The sequence below is a fragment of the Lycium barbarum genome, chromosome 1, assembly GCF_019175385.1.
Source record: "Lycium barbarum isolate Lr01 chromosome 1, ASM1917538v2, whole genome shotgun sequence".
NCBI classification, from domain to species: Eukaryota; Viridiplantae; Streptophyta; class Magnoliopsida; order Solanales; family Solanaceae; genus Lycium; species Lycium barbarum.
The window spans coordinates 158,254,224-158,271,961 of NC_083337.1; the positions used below are offsets into that span (position 1 = coordinate 158,254,224).

General features: G+C 33.9%; 2 protein-coding genes across 3 annotated transcripts; both read left to right on the forward strand.

Annotated features, from left to right (window-relative positions):
• The first annotated feature begins 6,645 nt into the window (after positions 1 to 6,645).
• Positions 6,646 to 8,729, forward strand: LOC132624296 (remorin 1.4). Of its 2 annotated transcripts, none has more exons than XM_060339153.1 (4): positions 6,646 to 7,534; positions 7,811 to 7,934; positions 8,040 to 8,121; positions 8,202 to 8,729. In XM_060339153.1, the coding sequence occupies exons 1-4, from the start codon at positions 7,387 to 7,389 to the stop codon at positions 8,391 to 8,393; spliced, it is 546 nt and encodes a 181-aa protein (XP_060195136.1). In that variant the 5' UTR covers positions 6,646 to 7,386; the 3' UTR covers positions 8,394 to 8,729. The 2 variants fall into 2 exon arrangements, with proteins under 2 accessions (XP_060195136.1, XP_060195094.1); XM_060339111.1 differs by having other exon boundaries at positions 6,651 to 7,534; positions 7,766 to 7,934; positions 8,202 to 8,723.
• Positions 8,730 to 11,048: 2,319 nt separating this feature from the next.
• Positions 11,049 to 14,289, forward strand: LOC132624398 (transcription factor UNE10-like). Its single transcript, XM_060339207.1, has 6 exons — positions 11,049 to 11,201; positions 11,293 to 11,797; positions 12,127 to 12,213; positions 12,547 to 12,612; positions 12,705 to 13,157; positions 13,973 to 14,289. The coding sequence occupies exons 1-6, from the start codon at positions 11,080 to 11,082 to the stop codon at positions 14,096 to 14,098; spliced, it is 1,359 nt and encodes a 452-aa protein (XP_060195190.1). The 5' UTR covers positions 11,049 to 11,079; the 3' UTR covers positions 14,099 to 14,289.
• The last annotated feature ends 3,449 nt before the right edge of the window (positions 14,290 to 17,738 follow it).

The following is a 17,738-nucleotide window of genomic DNA, read 5'->3' on the forward strand; positions in this document are numbered from 1 at the left end:
GGATTTTCCAGTTGTGAGCTGTCTTAAGCTTAAAGTTTGTCGCTAGCAATGGCTTACATTAACAGTGGCTGAGTAATAGAAGTAGTATTACTTTGTTTTTTCAGAAATGTATTTTATATGATTTTTTTCTTCACATTGAGTAAGATTTGGTTCAACTAGGTCAACATCAGTCAAATCACAAAGCAAGCTTAATAAGTTCTTTTAGTATTTCATTCCAATGAATGAATAGAAGTTAAAAAAAATTACACCTATGTGAATTCTAATTTTGAGTGTGATCACAAAATAATTGTGACTACAACTATAAATATATATTAATACTCGTTTTTCCTTTCTTAAATGGAGAGTTAAGGTAGTATAATCCTGAAAAATAGATGAGTTTCTTTCTGAAAATATACTCTCTCTCCTTTTCAATTTATGTAAACCTATTTTTTTATTAGTTCGTACCAAAAAGCATGATCTTTTTCTGTATTTGGAAACAATTTATGTATTTGGAAACAATTTATCTTATGCAATTATTTATAAACACAAATATTATGTGGCTCATTTAAACCACAAGTTTAAAAGTCTTTTCTATTTTCTTAACTTTCGTGTCCAGTTAAATGGGTTCACGTAAATTGAAACGGAGGAGTATGATTTTCTTGTGATGGTGTTGAAACGTTCTTTTAAGTTTTAAACATGTAAACAATTTTAAAATACTTATTTCAACTTCACTTTTTTTTTTTTTTTGCATCTCAACCATATAGTATCCAAAAGCCTACCAAGAAACTTCCTAGGACGCTTCAGAGGGATCTTGGGGATGTGACATTTAGGGCCTGTTTGGAAAGCCACTCAGGTAATTAGAATTGGTGTAATTGGGTGTAATTATACAGTTTGGCCTGTTTGTTTGACCAAGTAATTACACAGTTAGGTGGGAATTGAGTGTAATTGACAGGGTGTAATTACACTCTCCAATTCTCAAGGGGGGCTGAGAATTGGGTGTAATTACACCCTGTAATTACAGGGTTACTTTTTAGTTTGTTTATTTTTTTACGTTAATTTATTTTTATTTTTAATTTATTTTATTTCTATTATTTTAATTTTTTTGATTTTTAATATTTTTTTATTTCTATTATTTTAATTTCTTTTTTATTTTTACTTTTTTATTATTTTATTTTTTAAAATGTATTTTTCTTTTTATATTATTTATTTTTCATTTTCTTTCTTTTCATTCTCAACCTTTACTTCTTGTGATTCCATATAATTGCTCGTATTTTTTTATTTTTTTATTTTATTCATTTAGCATAACCGTGTTATTATTCTAATATTTGAAACTACACCTCTTAATATTGGAAAGAATGAGTTATTAACAAACTTGACATATAACGGGTGATGTTATTAAAGTAGAATTTCATTGTGAATGGGGTTATAGACTTATATTTTTCCTTTCTTTTGAATTATTTACTTAAGTTACGTTGGAACTTACTTATGTAATGTTGGAATTTGACATAAGAGTATTATGTTGAACTTTTTCTTTTGGATTTTGAATTTAGGTTATATTTTCAATTTTAAGTTATTTACTTTCACATTGCATGCTGTTTATTTTTCACTTACATTTTATGGATTTTTTGTGTCAAACATTTGAATAATGTTATGGCATTATATTTATTAATTTTTTTTTTTGTCAAACATCCAATCCATGACGTTCTCACAAAAAAAGTCTTCTTTTAAGTTTTATAATTAATTAAAATTAAATATTAATTTGAAAAATATATATCAATTATTTTTGTTACAATATTAGTTACAAATATATGATTATTAATTAATATATTTTCAAGAAACAATGTGTTATTAAATAACTAATTTAATATCATTTATAAAGGCAATATATTTTAAATATTAATTTTAAATTTTCTATAATTAAATTTTATTTTTAAATTAAACTGACTGTGTAATTACACTTGTGCAACCAAACAGCACGCTTGTAATTACACTGTAATTACGTTATGACAAACAAACAAGTCGTTGTAATTACACTACTGTGTAATTACTAGGCTGTGTAATTACTGCCCTAATAATTACACCAATTCCAATTACCAGGTGGCTTCCCAGGCCCTTAGGCTTAAAACACCCTGGTGGATTCATTTTGTAGACCTCATCTTAATAGCCTGAACATAGGGATATTTGCGAAATCAACATTCGAAGTTTTTTTTCCTCCATATTTTTCACATCAGAAACAGTCCATTACTACTTTAACATGTCGAACGTAATATGAACAAGGCAGTCAAATAACATAAGTTACGAAGCTTGTAATCCAGATAAACATCCCCATATATAATACTAGCATTTAGAGATATGGTCAAAAACACACATGAACAATCACTTTTTCGCGAGTTTCACACATATTAAACTATCAGTTATTCCGTTTTTCTAACCGAACTAGTACAATCTATGTATTAAAACAAACATAGTTGAGTAGATAGTGATAGCCCAAGTAGGAAAAAAGAACAATCGATAGTTGGCCTAGTCAACTTCGAGGTGTTTTACCCTCTGTTTGGATGGTTGTTTCCCGTGGTTCATTAATGTACAATATGGTATGGTACAGTATGGTGTTGTACTGTATTGTACTGTATTAATGAACACAATGTTTGGATAGACTGTATCGTTTGTTGTTGTTTAATAACATTTGTATTGTTTTGTTTGACTGTATGGTACTGTATAATAACTTGCAAGTTTACTAAAATACCCTTAACTCTTAATTAGAAATTAATTTATATATATTAATAAAATAAAATAGGAACTTTAAAAAATAAGTAGATAGTGGGTGGGGGTGGTGGAGGGGTGGGTGGTGTGAGGTGGGTGGTTGTGGGATGAGGGTGGGGGTAGTGGGTATGGTGGAGGGTGGGGTATAATGGGGAAATAAAATACGTAACCACGGAAAAACCACCAAATCCGTGGTTACAAAAATTGAGACTTTTCATGGTTATATAACCATGAGATGAACCACAGATTTATAACACCATACCACATTATTTTAAGAACAATGAAAATAAACATGGTTTCATAGAAAACCATACATTAATGAACCACGGGAAACCACCATCCAAACAGGAGGTTAATGCATAAATAATGATAGTTCAGATACGAAAATGGAATAACTGATAGTTGGAGTGTCACATGAAAAAGTGATAGTTCGAGTGTGATGATCAACTCTAGCATTTAACATAATGCTCAAGGTTAAGTACTAGGAAAGGAGATTTCAGTGCAGGCACTATATGTCCAAATCTTTCTTCTTCCTTGGCCTAACGATTCGAACTTCAAATTATCGTCTTGATCTTCGACCACCTTAGCTTGAAAATAGTCCGTCTTGACTGAAAAGGCACCCACCGTCTTGAGTGAAAAGGTAAGATACCATTCGTAGTAACAACAGCCACCTCCATTCACCAAATTTGGTGCCCTACAATCAGTAACAAGGGAACTTTCTTAGCTTTCTCATGAACAAAACAAAGAAAGGAAAAGGCCACGAAACAGGCAAGACAATGAAATATATGATTAATTAGAGCAAACCTTTTTTTTTTTTTTTTTTTTTTTTTTTTTATGGATAAGAAAGATAGCATGCGTAAGTGACTAGAACATACCTTATCGTCATTGTATTTCTTAAGTGCCTTTTCAGCATGACCCTTCAACTGCTTATAATTTTTACGACTATCTAAGTAGTGTGGTTGGGGATAGACAGTAGCCAACGGGGGGGTGGACCAGGATAATCTTTAATATCAAAACCCTGGCTTTCATCGAGCTGTTTGAAGTAGGTCTTCCAAATAGGTTTATCGTATTCTTCATCCGAATCATAGTCCATACCGTCTATTATCCTCAGTTTACAAACATTACCCTCACTTTCACTTTCGTCGTCGCTGCTATTGTCATAGATATCTTATTTCACTGCCGGGGAATCCAGTACGCTTTCATCGACGTGTTGGAAGTAGCTTGGTTTATCGTATTCTTGATCTGAATAATAACCCTCACCTTCGTCGTTGGTGTAATTGTCATCTTCATAATTGGATACATAATAATACTCACTTTCGTCCGCGCTGCTAAAATCCGATTCGGCTGGGAAATCAAGATCCGGCAGGGGCAGTCGCAGTGGGCACAACAATGGTGGCTGCGAACCTGCAGATTTCAGGCCGTTTAGGTTGCTATTCAATACTTAATTTGTTTGGGCCATGAAATATGGTACCAACAATAGGAGATAAAATGAAGAAAATGCAGAGAAAAGGACAAAAATGGTCCCTTAACTATTATAGTAGGTTCAAAATAGTCCCTTAACTATGTACTTAACGGTTTTAGTCCTTTAAGTTTGTTACAAGTTAACAAAAACAGTCCCTTAACTATGCACTTAACGGTTTTGGTCCTTTAAGTTTGCCATAAGTTGACAGTTTTAGTCTCGACAAAATATTCATCGAACTCTGTTTGTTAGATTTGACGAGAACTATGAAAAAAAGGGAAAAATTAGTGAGAACTCTAGATCGGTCAAATAACTCGGGACAAAACCGATGGACGTTAGTCGGTTATAGGATGGACTTCTGCGCATTTTTCCTCAAAAATAACCGATGGACTTCCGTTGGTTTTCGTAAAAAACAATAAAAATTAAAAAAAATAGTGTCCCTCAATTTTATCCATCGGTTTCCGTCCATCATTTTTTTCGCTTGTTTTTGGTAGTGACAACTTTTTTAGTTTCTGCTATTTCTAATTTATTTCTAAAGTCTAGTGTATTTTATTTAGTCGATGGATTCCCTCAGTTTTAATCAATAGAGTCCGTCGGTCTTTGTGTTTCGAGACATCATTTTCTGACATTATCAAACTGTTAAGTGCATACTTAAGGGACTATTTTTAACCAACCCTCATAGTTAAGGGACCATTTTATCAACTTATGACAAATTTAAAGGACCAAAACCGTTAAGTGCATAGTTAAGGGACTATTTTGAACCTACTCTCATAGTTAAGGGACCATTTTTGTTAACTTGTAACAAACTTAAAGGACTAAAACCGTTAAGTGCATAGTTAAGGGACTATTTTGAACCTACTATCATAGTTAAGGGACCATTTTTGTCCTTTTCTCAGAAAATGCACGGTTTGCCCTTCAAATGTGACTGATCTTTAATTTTTTGTCCTTACTTATGTCTAGCGGGACATAATTAAGTTCTTTAATAGCTATAATAAAACTTGTGAGATATTATGATACGGAAATATAAACTCATGCCCCGCGAAAAGATTATTTGTTATGAGGGACAATAATTAATGAACACAAAATGAAGTTTTTGCAGAGCTTTCCCTTCAAACGCATTGGTCTTTAATTCTTGCCCCTCATATGTGTGGTCTTTAGTTTTTGTCCTGCTACTCATTTAATGAAAATATTCAGACCTGCTTCGCTCGGAAAGTTCTGTAACATTTTTATCTTCGGAAATTGAACTTTTGCCTTGCTCGACACAAGTTCCGTAATAATACGGCATAAGTTGTGTAGTATTTTTCAAATTATGTGGAGTGCTGAAAATTTTATCATGTCCAGCATAACTTGTGGGATGTTATGATTCATATGAATCTAAAGTTATGCCGCACCAAAAGTGCTAAATAGAAAATAATTAAACACCACAAATTTGAGGAGTAAAAATTAAAGACCGCCTCGAAATAGGGACATTTGTGCTAATGACCTGATGCAATTGCACGATTTGACCTTCAAATGGATTGGCCTTTAATTTTTTTTATTATTTTTTTTTGCGCGGATTGCCCTTCAAAGTCACTGGTCTTTAATTTTTACCCCTCAAATTGCTGGTCTTTAATTTTTATCCTTTGTCTAATATCATGAGGTTTGGGGTTCGAACCCCGGCTCAGTAAAAAAAAATCGCAAGGCAGAGTTTGTAGCAAAATTAGGCCTATTCGGGCAAAAGTTAGACCTTAAGGCAGAGTTTTGTAAAATTTCAACTGAGTTTAGAAAAAAAAATTGCCTTAAGGGAGAGTTTGCCTTATGCCTAAAGGCAAAACTCTGCCTTAAGTAGAGTTTGTAGTCAAGTTCTACCTGATCAGGCAGAGTTTGAGGCAAACTCTACCTGATCAGGTAGAGTTTGAGGCAAACTCTGCCTGAAGGTAAAGTTTGAAACTCTGTCTGAAGGGAGAGTTTTGAAGGCAAAACTTTTAATTAACTGAGCAGGGATTCTAACCCAGAACCAAGGGGTTTTTAACGAAGGAAAAAATTGAAGACCACCAATTTGAGGGGGAAAAATTAAAGACCACCCTCGAATAAGGGAAATCGTCCAAATTTCCCTTTAATTTTTGTCCTTTAATTGAGATGGTCTTTAATTTTTGACCTTTAGCAATCAAACTTATGCTTAGCGGGGCATAAGTTCTTTAAGGACAAAGTCATGGGAGACACAACTTGTGGGATATTATGATGCGAAAATATAAATTTTATGTCCTGTGAAAAAGTTATTTGTTATGAGGACAAAAATTAAAGACCAACACAAAATAATGGCATAAGTGCCTTTCAGCAAAATTACAGCGGGCCTTACTATTTGCATGAGGCCCAAAGTACCCTTCCATTTGGACTCTTGGGGTTGATTACACAAAATAGGCCCACATTAACTCTATAAACTCCAACAGGTGCTACCTTTCCTGCAAAGCATGCAATAGAAACAAGAGACATACCTTTCCTCCAGGACCATCTTACACTGAAATAAGTCAAGAAGGAAGAAAGGGCTGTCAATTTGGTTAAAGCTTGTCTTTTCATCTTTCCTTCCTAAGCACTCTTTCTCTATCTCTTTTGGGTCAGGACAGTGTTGGATCCACCAATGCATTCGCGAGTTTGATAGAATTCAGTGTTTTAATTTGAGGCCAAACCTTATACTATTATATATGTGTAAAAACTAAGTATAAAATAAAATTAGATATCTAAGAATCCACAACGTCTAAATTCTTGATTAGCCGCAAAGGTGTTGGGAAAGAATGAATAGGAAAGTAAGATGAAAAAGTCCATTGCTTTTCCAAAAAGTTATTCCAAACATAGTTGCAAAGATTATGTACATAATGTTGGACATATAAGCCTGTCTTTCTCCACTAAACAGGTTGTAGTGTTGTAAATTCTTCTTACTTTCTGTTTAATTTTTTTCTCAAGTTTTAGAAAGGTTAATGAAATAAACTCTGAGTTTATCAAAAAGGGACTAGCATCTGGAGGACATTATTGAAGGCTTAGTATTAGTCTTGTCTGGTTCTTGATTTTCTAGACTTTTCAATCAATTGTTATTTGTATCTAGTATATATTTTACATCAAGGCAGAATTTCCTCTAGTTTGGAAGTTTTAATAGCTAAAGTTTCGTTAGCAGCCATCGGAACTGGAACCTGAAGTAATAATTGTTTGGCCAGATGAAAAGGAACTATTATGACTTGGATGATGGAGAATTTGCAGCAGCAATGGCAGCTTCTGCATTTGCTATATGCTCCCTTGAAGAAAATGCTGGCTCTCAATATCAGAAAAAAACAAGAGGACCTGTTATCTGGCCAACAGAAGCAGGTAAATCTCAACACTCTAATACATAATTTTCCACAGAGATTTAATTTCACCTTTTATAGCAGGTTATTTAACATTTTTACTAGCTTATCAATCAATGCTTATAATTGAGATTTATCAGTAATTACCTCTTATAAGTTTATTTTACCTGGTTGTGTAAATATCTTTTACATTATAAACATTTAGAACTTAAAATGGTTTTCCCTTGGCAACCTTACCATGTTTGATTTGAAGCTCCAATGAGAAGGCCATCGACTTCTAATCATAAAGCTTCGACAGAAATAATGACCATAACTCCTACTACTAATGATAAAATGCAAAATGGGATTTCAAGAGGAAGCAGAAAGGCAGAAAATGAAGCTGATGTTTGGGAGAAAGCTCAGATAGCCAAAATAAGAAAGCGGTACACTTATTGCATTTTTTTTTTTATGCTATAACATACTTTTTTAATATTTTGTTGCAAGATATATATTAGAGGATCTTAATAAGGAATGTTCTCAAATTTCAGACATGATGAACTGCTTTCTGCGCTTTTTGCTTGGGAGAATGAAAAGAAGATGATGGCAAAACAACAAATGGAAAGGAGAAAGGTTAGTACTCTCCAAGTTTTCAAGATGTTATACTGCAAAATGCTTAGTGCTTATAAATGACTGTTATTGGGAGATTGCAGAATCAATTGGAGCTTGCTATGAAAAGGAACTTGCAGCATTACAAGAACAAACTAGCGAGGATTGATCATATCGCCAAAGGAGCAAGAACACAAGCAGAAGAGAAAAGAAGATACGAAGAATCTATAGTGAAAGAGAAATCAAACAAGATGAGATTAACAGGGAATGGACCTGTTACATGCTTCTGCTTCTAAAAAAAAAAAAAAGAGAGAGAGAGAGAACAAGACCTGTATATGAATCCTCTGAAACTCTATCTACACAAGAATTGTAGTCACTCATTGATTTTATCGTGAAACCCATCTTAACAATTGTTTCCCCAGTGTGCCATGATTGGTAAATACTAGAACTAAATAGCATCAGAAACGCATTAATTCTGTTGTACTGCATTTGATCATTAGATGAAACGGATGTAATCAAAGAACAACCAATTCAAGTGTTTTAAGTGATAGTTGCTGCTATTATTCTGCATTATAACACTGGTATAATCTACCACCGGTTTGACATGTTTACGCGTTACTGGTTCCTGGAAGAGTCAATATTAACATAGGCTAAAGCCTTTTCATACACAATCAATAGAGGCCTTCCTGACATATTTTTGCAAACTTTCAAACAACATGCTGTCTCCTGCTTCTACTGACATTCATAAACTTCAATTGATAAACTAGACTCACTGATGCTCAAAAGTAAAACTGTCATTTTCATTTGATAATATATGTATGCTAATGAGCATGCAGAATTGAAAGGTGGCCCTTTTTTGCCTGATGATGGACCAATACAGTAACACGTGACAGACCGGCTGACTCAAACAAAATGCCAACAGTAGCATTATAGTTAGAACCACGAATTTTGTTTCTCAGAAGCTAGCAGGGCTTAGCTAGCTAGAGACAGAGACTTCTATCTCAATCATTAGGGGGACCTAGTGTCAGAAGTCGGTAAATACTTACCAGTACACGTGTTTACACCGAGCCAAGTAATATAATCTTAGCAGTTAAAAGTTAAGGAGATAATACATATCACTTGACCATAGTTAAGTTATAAATGTGTATATGAAAGATACACGTCATGCATTCACAGGCTTGGTATAAATACTCGATGCAGTTAAGTTTTTACCAGGCAGGCTCGAGGGAAAGCGAATGTTAGCAACCTTCCTAGATTTCGAACCTTGGTCAGATGTTGCTCCAAGGCCTCCCTTCTTGTACCTCAATCATGAAGAGAAATAATCTATTTACAAAGAGTTTGAATGGTTAAACAGACTTGAAAACTGTCTCTATTAGCTATTGATGTACATTCATAATAAAACCATTTTCAACATCTAAGTGTGGACGTGCAATTTCCAGATATTGTATATCAATATCTGAAACATCAATTAATACGGATCACATGGAAACAAGAAATACTACAAAATGATTTTTCATACAGGTCTAGGTAAATCCTTTTCTGTTGAATTGATTATGGGTGCCCACCTGACATCCCTACATGAGACCACATATCTAATTAAGCAACTAGAATTGAGTGCAATATATGTTGAAATGTTTGTTGTGGTCGCAAAGAACATTCAAATATATCAATCCAGAATCAAATGTGATTTGATATGTCTCCAGAACCAGTCGCATAATTAAAAAGAGTTTAAGTTTGATTTCAATGATGGTGTGAAAAAAATAGTTACACAATCATTTCACTTATAAAGTAAGTACTGGTAAGCCTCTATCATTAACATTAATTGATAATCTGATAAAAATGGTAACTAACCTACTATGCCTGGTTAAACTAAAGTGACAGTGTAAAAAAACTGACTTTTTCAATAGTGGCGGAGCCAGATGTTCTTACAAGGGGATTCAAAAAAATTCTGTTGAAAGGGATTAAATTGAACCCCTTCACCATACATAGCTCTGCTACTGACCATCAGTGTATACAGCTTAAATCCAATTGGCAAACATGTAAGTACTTGGGGAGTCCTAAGTAGGAGATCCCATAAATGAGGAGTATGTAACATTCCTCTATCCAATCTTCAACATGATGACTAGGTGTTGCGACAATACTTGACATATTTAATTCACAACAAAACATACTAACTTAGAGGAAAACCTTTTGTCCCTCTGCCTGCTGCCTAAGCTAGCAAGTGTTTGACACAGGACCTATGCATTTAAAGCAGCATCATTTCTGTTCCATGCTAGCTTAGTGGTATTACTGAATAAAAGGGCATCCCGACGCACAATGCATCCAGCGTTAGCAAAGTTTGGGAAGAGTGAATAAGTTATCAGTAAGAAATTACTACCTACATTAATTAATATACATTGATTTTGAGATCAGTAAGGATTCCAAATTTTAAGTTAAGTGTACTTAATTAGAACTTTATACTGATGTTTATACGAAATCAGAGATGAGAGTGATGAGGTGGACATAAGTTTTAAAATGATTGAAAATTAACATAATTGCACCTGCATACAAAGATCCAGTCAATTTATTTGAATAATTGCTGAATCACTAGTCAGAGCAGCCAAAGTCTAATTTAATAGTGAATGCTCTTAACCCCATCTAACTGGAAAATATCTTTGTTGGAAGGTAATATCTAAGAAGAGAGCAGTTCCAGATCTTGCACCTCTTTAGGTGGATAAAATTCTGCTCTTTAATTCCCCAGAGTCTATCAAGGAAAAAGAGTAAAACAGATACACTAAGATGCCAAACTTATCCATTTGAAATCCAGGCTTTTATTGCTACTACATGGTGTGTATACATTAAACAGTCAGCTGAATATGACAATCCTGTAGGGGACCAGAATATACTGAAATATATTTTTAGTATAAAAGAGAGAAGCCAACTCAATATTACGACTGGCAGTAACTGAGAATAAAGAGGGTAGACTCTGTCAAAGGCACCAATATGAGTCATACTTGGAATCACAGGCAACAAAGACAAAAACAAGATGTAGAAGAAGAAGAGGAGAACAAATACCCCCGCAGCCACATGCATAACCAGCAGAATCAGACTCGTCTTGACACCATGTGTGCTCTTCTTATACTAGATAATGATAACATTTTTCATAAATGTTATATGCAATTACATTTATTTATATCTGCGTTTAAAAAATTTCAGGTCCAAGTGTGAAGTTGCAGAGCTAACATGGGAAAATGGGCAACTAGCCATGCAAAGACTTGGAAGTAACAATGAGCAAGCAAAACAGAAATGGGAAAGGGCCAGCGACACACTAGAGTCCTTCGTGCATCAAGCCACTTTCCAAAAGCAAAATCATACTAATAATCTAATGGGAAGTGCCCAAAATCAGGCAAGCATCAACAGGGAGAAAAATGCGTATTCTTGTGGGGGTCAATGGGGTGAGACTTCTTCTGCACTGAAGCAACAAACAAGAGTACTAAAGAGGATGAGATCAGATTCTGACCCCCAATTATATGTTGGTGGAAGATCAGTAGGAGAATTTAGTATGAATATGATTGATCAGCATGCTGAACTTAGCGCTCGTGCAAGTGCTTGGGACAATGATACCACCATGATGACATGGCCTTGTTCCTTTGAAGAATCTTCTCGCAGTTTTAAGTCTAAAGCCACTTGTAACGAGGATTTCCCCTTCCATAGTGGCTCGGTAATTGACTTTTTACATAGTTCCTAAGTAAACCAACAAAAAAAAAAATTGCTGCTATAAGTACACTTAAAACAGTCAGATTCATGTTTCTTCACTAAAAAGTGATAGCTAAAAGCCAAATTTTTAATGGTAGTAGCTAGCTAGCTAGTATGATGATCAAATGCATTATCACTATATCAGCAGCCACCTATAGATATGTCCCTCTATATATGTTTTTGGACATATATATAATACTTTGAAATTATATTTTGCAGTGGTGTATATGTCTATCTCGAGAAAATATATATATGTTACCAAATTCTCATGCATATTGGATCCACTTGTGACAGGAAAAAAAAGAGGAAGAACGTGAAAGAAAAGGCTCCAACCCGTTAAAACGCAGCCGAAAGGCTGCTGTTCATAACCAGTCAGAGCGGGTATGTTGGATTTAATGCACAGGATGGATTATATGAATGCCTAAGTTGCAGACTATTTATTTACACTATAAAAGCTTAACTTATATAAACTGACAGTATAAAAGGTAACTAACCATAGAAAGTGAAATTAGTAACCTAAGAAATAAAGTAGGTTACTTGATACGTATAGATTAGTGTAGAAATTCTTTACCCTCATGTATATAATTTAGATTTCACCATAATTAGGATATCAGAAAATAAGGTAATGGAACAATATATAGTACTTAAAACTTGGTTGTGGCCTTATATATATATGAATACACTAGTTATGTTGTTTTGTGTTATTTGGAGCAGAGACGGCGAGATAGAATCAATGAAAAGATGAAAGCTCTACAGAAGTTGGTGCCAAATGCAAGTAAGGTGGGTTAACAAGCACTACTATATAATTTATACTCCATATATAGATTAAGGATGATGTAATATTCACATAATTATGGATTATGTATATACAGACAGATAAAGCATCAATGCTGGAGGAAGTGATAAAGTACTTAAAGCAGCTTCAAGCACAAATTCAGTTGATAAACTATGCTAGAAACATGGAGCAGCAAATGATGATGATGCAACCACATATTCAAATGCCATTACTAGCAAGAATGGGTAGTCTTAGTCTTGGCATGAGCAATGCAGGAATGCTTAACAATATGACTGCTAATTTAGCTCGAGCTAATGCTCAGTCTCTTACAGCTCCTCTTATTTATAATCCAACCTCAATTGCCACTTCTTGTCATCCCTTCATGTCACCAGCCTATGCCGTGGCCTCGACCATTCCTACTCCACCACAAGCAAATTATGGTGATGCTGCCAGTGCCACAGTCACTAAAGCTGCAGCTGTCCCCAATATTGCAACCACTTCATTCCCTTTTAACAATTACCCCTATAGTTCATTTCCACTTCCACCACAAGTAAGTAATTTCATATATGCAAATGTTATTGACAGGCGCTTTTCCCTGAATTTAATCTTTCAATTTTTACACTATCAAGCTATCAGATTACCTAATAAAAGAAAATTACCGTACAAAATAAGGGAATTAATAATCTGAAATATAAGGCAAGAAACCTGCTATTACATGTTAAATAGTGCGTTTCTTTTTTACAATGGAAGTGTATAAGTTATATCCCTTTGCTTTTTTATTCATTGAAGAAGTGTTTTTTTTTTAACAATGGAAGCATATAAGTTACATCCCTTTGCATTTTTATCCATTCAAGATTGTCATTTTAATTACTTTAGCTTATATACACTAATAATGATGTACCCAAAAAAAAAAAATCTATATACTGATAATGTAAAAGAATTTTTTATTCTAACATATCACATAAAAGATAAATTACAGATGACTATCCATAGAAAGTGGGACTACATAACCTGAAAAATAAGGTAGGTTGTGTGTTGCAACAAGTTCAAATTAAATTTACTAAAAATGCTTTATACTGGCGGAGTATAAGTTAATTTCAAACTTTAATTTTTGGAGGTTGTGAAGCTTGTGATATACTTTACTGGGTATTTCCGAAAAAAAAAAAATTGTTATATACTGTACGTAGTTTATATATTTAATGTGGTCTTAAAGATTCAATTACAGATAAATTTTCACTTTGTCCAATATCTATCCATCCGACTTCGATCTACTGCAGGTCTGTAGCAAAGCTTATAATGTCGAACTAATATATTCCATGTTTTGGTAATTTTGAGTTTGTTTATTTGGCTGTTTCCTATCTACAGTCAATGAAGATGGAGTTCAATACTGAGATGGCAGCCCAGCATCTGCAGCAGGCCAATCAATCTATGCAGACAAGAACCAGCAAGTTCAACCAGGAAAATGTGAATATGCAAGGGCAAAAAGAATGATCAGAATATTTTTATATGCAGTCTTTTTTCTTACATTTGATGCATCTTAAGTACAGTACAGGGGCACCTAAACTTTTAAGTATTTCATATATATGGTATAAATTGCGGTATCGTCTAAGTTTAATTACTGTGCAATATCCTAGCATATTGAACTGCTTTTTACTCTTTTTTTTCATAGTAGACAAGTTTACTCAAGCAATACGTATGTTAAGCTTGTCAATTTTGTTATTTACGTCGTCTAAATTATTTTGTAGCATATAGCCAATTGGAGTATCTTTTTTAGCTGGTTTGAGTGGTTTAGGTTTTCGTTTACATCCTGAAGCTTCGAACAAATCCCACCTTCCCAACTAAGTTTTAGAAAAATATAGTTATTCCAATTTGGATTTAACTTATTACTTTTTATATACCGATAGTGTAAAAATTAAGTTTTTGCACTATCAATGTAGTTCAACTTGTTGTAGTAAGTTAATTACAGCCTTGGGCCAAACACATATTACTGACGACATTGCTTCGTCAGATTTTTTTTTTATATAAATACGTATATAAATAAATATAAAAGAAATAAAATATTTCTCAAAATGAACATAAATGACATCACTTGTGAGAAAGAACTTCTTGACTGCTGGCAAAGCGCTTGAGCACTAGGAGAGATTGAGGATTTGAACCTCATTATTAATTGAATTTCCTGTGTGTTATTAAAATTTTCTGCCTTTAGACTGCCATAAAATAAGTTTCAGCAAGGGTTAAACCGACTGCCCCTTAACTAGTAAGGCCAAACTAAAACAACGGACCCAAAATCCTTTTTGGTAGAAAAATTTACAATAAATAATTTAAACTGATTCTGGAATGGGATATTTAAGCAAAATTAAAGGACTAATCTTGATACCGCTGGCTTAAGAATTTTTTTGTGAGACTGATGGAGAAAGAGAAAAGACAAAATGTATAGAATGAGGTGGCAAATGCATGACCCGAGTCAAATTATTTGTTGGATTGTCCAGTTGTGAGCTGTCTTAAGCTTAAAGTTTGTCGCTAGCAATGGCTTACATTAACAGTGGCTGAATAATAGAAGTAGTACTTCTTTGTTTTTTCAGAAATGTATTTTATATGATTTTTTTTCTTCATGTTGATTAAGATTTGGTTCAATTCGGTCAACATCATACTATATATGAAAACTGCACCCTTCCAATTTTCGTAGTTGTACCAGTATATATGGAGTCAAATCTTGTTATGATAGATTGATCACATAGCTGACTTTTCATCACCACTCGTGAAGTGATCATAGGCTAAAAAATACAAAAAACGAGGACCGATGGATGATCTAGAAAAGATTTCGTGTGGGTTCGACATGAAGCAGCACACGACCCTCATAATATAAATGGGGAAATTTCTAGAAATGACAGATGGTGATTGCAACAAAGTCTTGCCCCCCCATTATTAAATTAGAAGAAGCTTAATTAGAGAATTTAATGAGGTTGGACCATTTTGTCATCGTAGGCTGGACCTAACAGAAATGGACTTTGGGGTCATTTGTGTAATTGAAAAGGAAGGAAAATGTTTTTTCTTGCTATATATGATTCACACTATTCTATATGTCCAACAACAAATGGATGATAGATCTCTTTCAAGACTTACTGAAGATGCATGATCATATCATTGGAACACGCTTGTTGGGTTCCTTTAGTAGATATTCTTAGTTGTTGAGTTGTATTGTCGTTTCACATTTGGGCTGTGGAAAGATTTCAAGGGGTCATTTAAGTGAATGTTACATTGTGTTCCCATGATGTCTAAAAACATTACTCGAAAATATTCTAAAAATATCACAAAGTATACCTAGTTAAGAAAAAATTACAAAGTATCCCAGTAGATATGTACGACACATTCCTTTTGGATATAAAATTCACATGTTGTATATCTTAATAGTCATGGGCGGACCTATGTAGAATTTTTGGGTGCTCCGGCACCCATTAAATTCAGTTACGGAGTGTATAACTGTATAGAAAATATAAAGGAAACAGATATAAATAGTTAATAGAGCACCCTCGAACTCAAAATTCCTGGATTCAGCACCCCCGAACTCAAAATCCTGGGTCCGCCTCTGTTAATAGTATACAACAGTGTGATTCAACTAGTTGTATATATACTTTATGAGTGTACAATTATGTGAATTCTATATCCTGAAGATATGCAACGTATAAATTATAATGCTCAATTGTTTAATTGGTCGGTAAATGCGTATAACCAGGTGATTTTTTCACTCCACCTGCATAATCACGTAAAAGTCCCTTCAACGATTATATTGCCTTATTTTTTATTTTATTTTTGCGCAGATTGTCCTTCATTTTGGGTGGTCTTTAATTTTTGGCCTTCAAATTGGTGGTCTTTAAGTTTTGTCCCTTGCCTAATACCCCGAGATTGTGGGTTCGACCCCTAGCTCAGTAAAAAAAAATATATCGCAAGGCAGAATTTGAGCCTTAAGGGCAAAAGTTAAAAACCATCACTTTGAGGGATAAAAATTAAAGACCACGTCCAGCAAAGGGCAATCCTACAAATTGCCCCCATATTGCAGTTACACCACATTTTTCTTTTCTTTTATTTTTGCAGTAGTGAAACTTTTGGGCCCATTTTGCTCTTAGCCCATTGCACATTTGCTATGATACTCTCTCCAAAAGGTGATGAATTGCTTATTCTTAGGAGATCAAAAACTCTCCAACTTGCTGATAAATTAAGCCAACTTATTTTATGCTTTCACAAAGGATACATACATAACATCTATAATTTTCTAATTTATCGAATGCATCACTAACTGAATTTAGAAGATTAAGCTTTCTATGTTATTTTCCTCTTGTACCAAGTGTAAAATTAATGATTAGGAAAAAGATGGAGAATAAAACAAGACATTTTACTGTTCTTGTTTGGTTATCAAATAAAAATGATCGAAACAAAATTAAATATACTTCCCACGTCACGTAAGCAAACAAGAAATGATGAGTAACGTCCAATGATTATAAGAATAATGGATCATAGGTGGTGCCAAGATGTTTAATGAGGGGAGTCAAATATAATTTGTATCTTTTGAAGAGATTCAACATATAATAGATATTCATAACAAAATATTTGACCTATCTATATGCTGTAATTAATTTCCTAGTGAAAGGTTGTCAATTGACTCTCCTTAGACAAGGGTAGCTCCACCACTGTCATCAACTATCAGACTTTGATCATATCTAATCGTCCATAGCTAACTTGTTATTACATGTTAAACTACGCTATAACATTAAAAAACATGTAATTTCAATCCTAAAGATCCCAAAAGGGTTCTTTTGGTGCTCGTCAGCACCAGGCTCCAAGAAAGATGGATAGCACAATACTATAACATGTAATCATAAATAGTTGTGTTTTACCCCGAATTTGGATAATCAATTAAATTTGTGAGTGGGTATAAGATATGTGGTTAAGTCTCAATCTTCTTGATAAGAGAAAGGTATACATATAGATATGATATGAAGAGAGCAATGATAATCGGTGGTTTGCTATGAGCTCGTGTGTCTATTAATGCACAAACGGTATTTGATTTAGGAAACGTAAGAAATAAGCAACAAACATAGATCGAATCTGGTATATTGAGAGGGAGATTTGTATA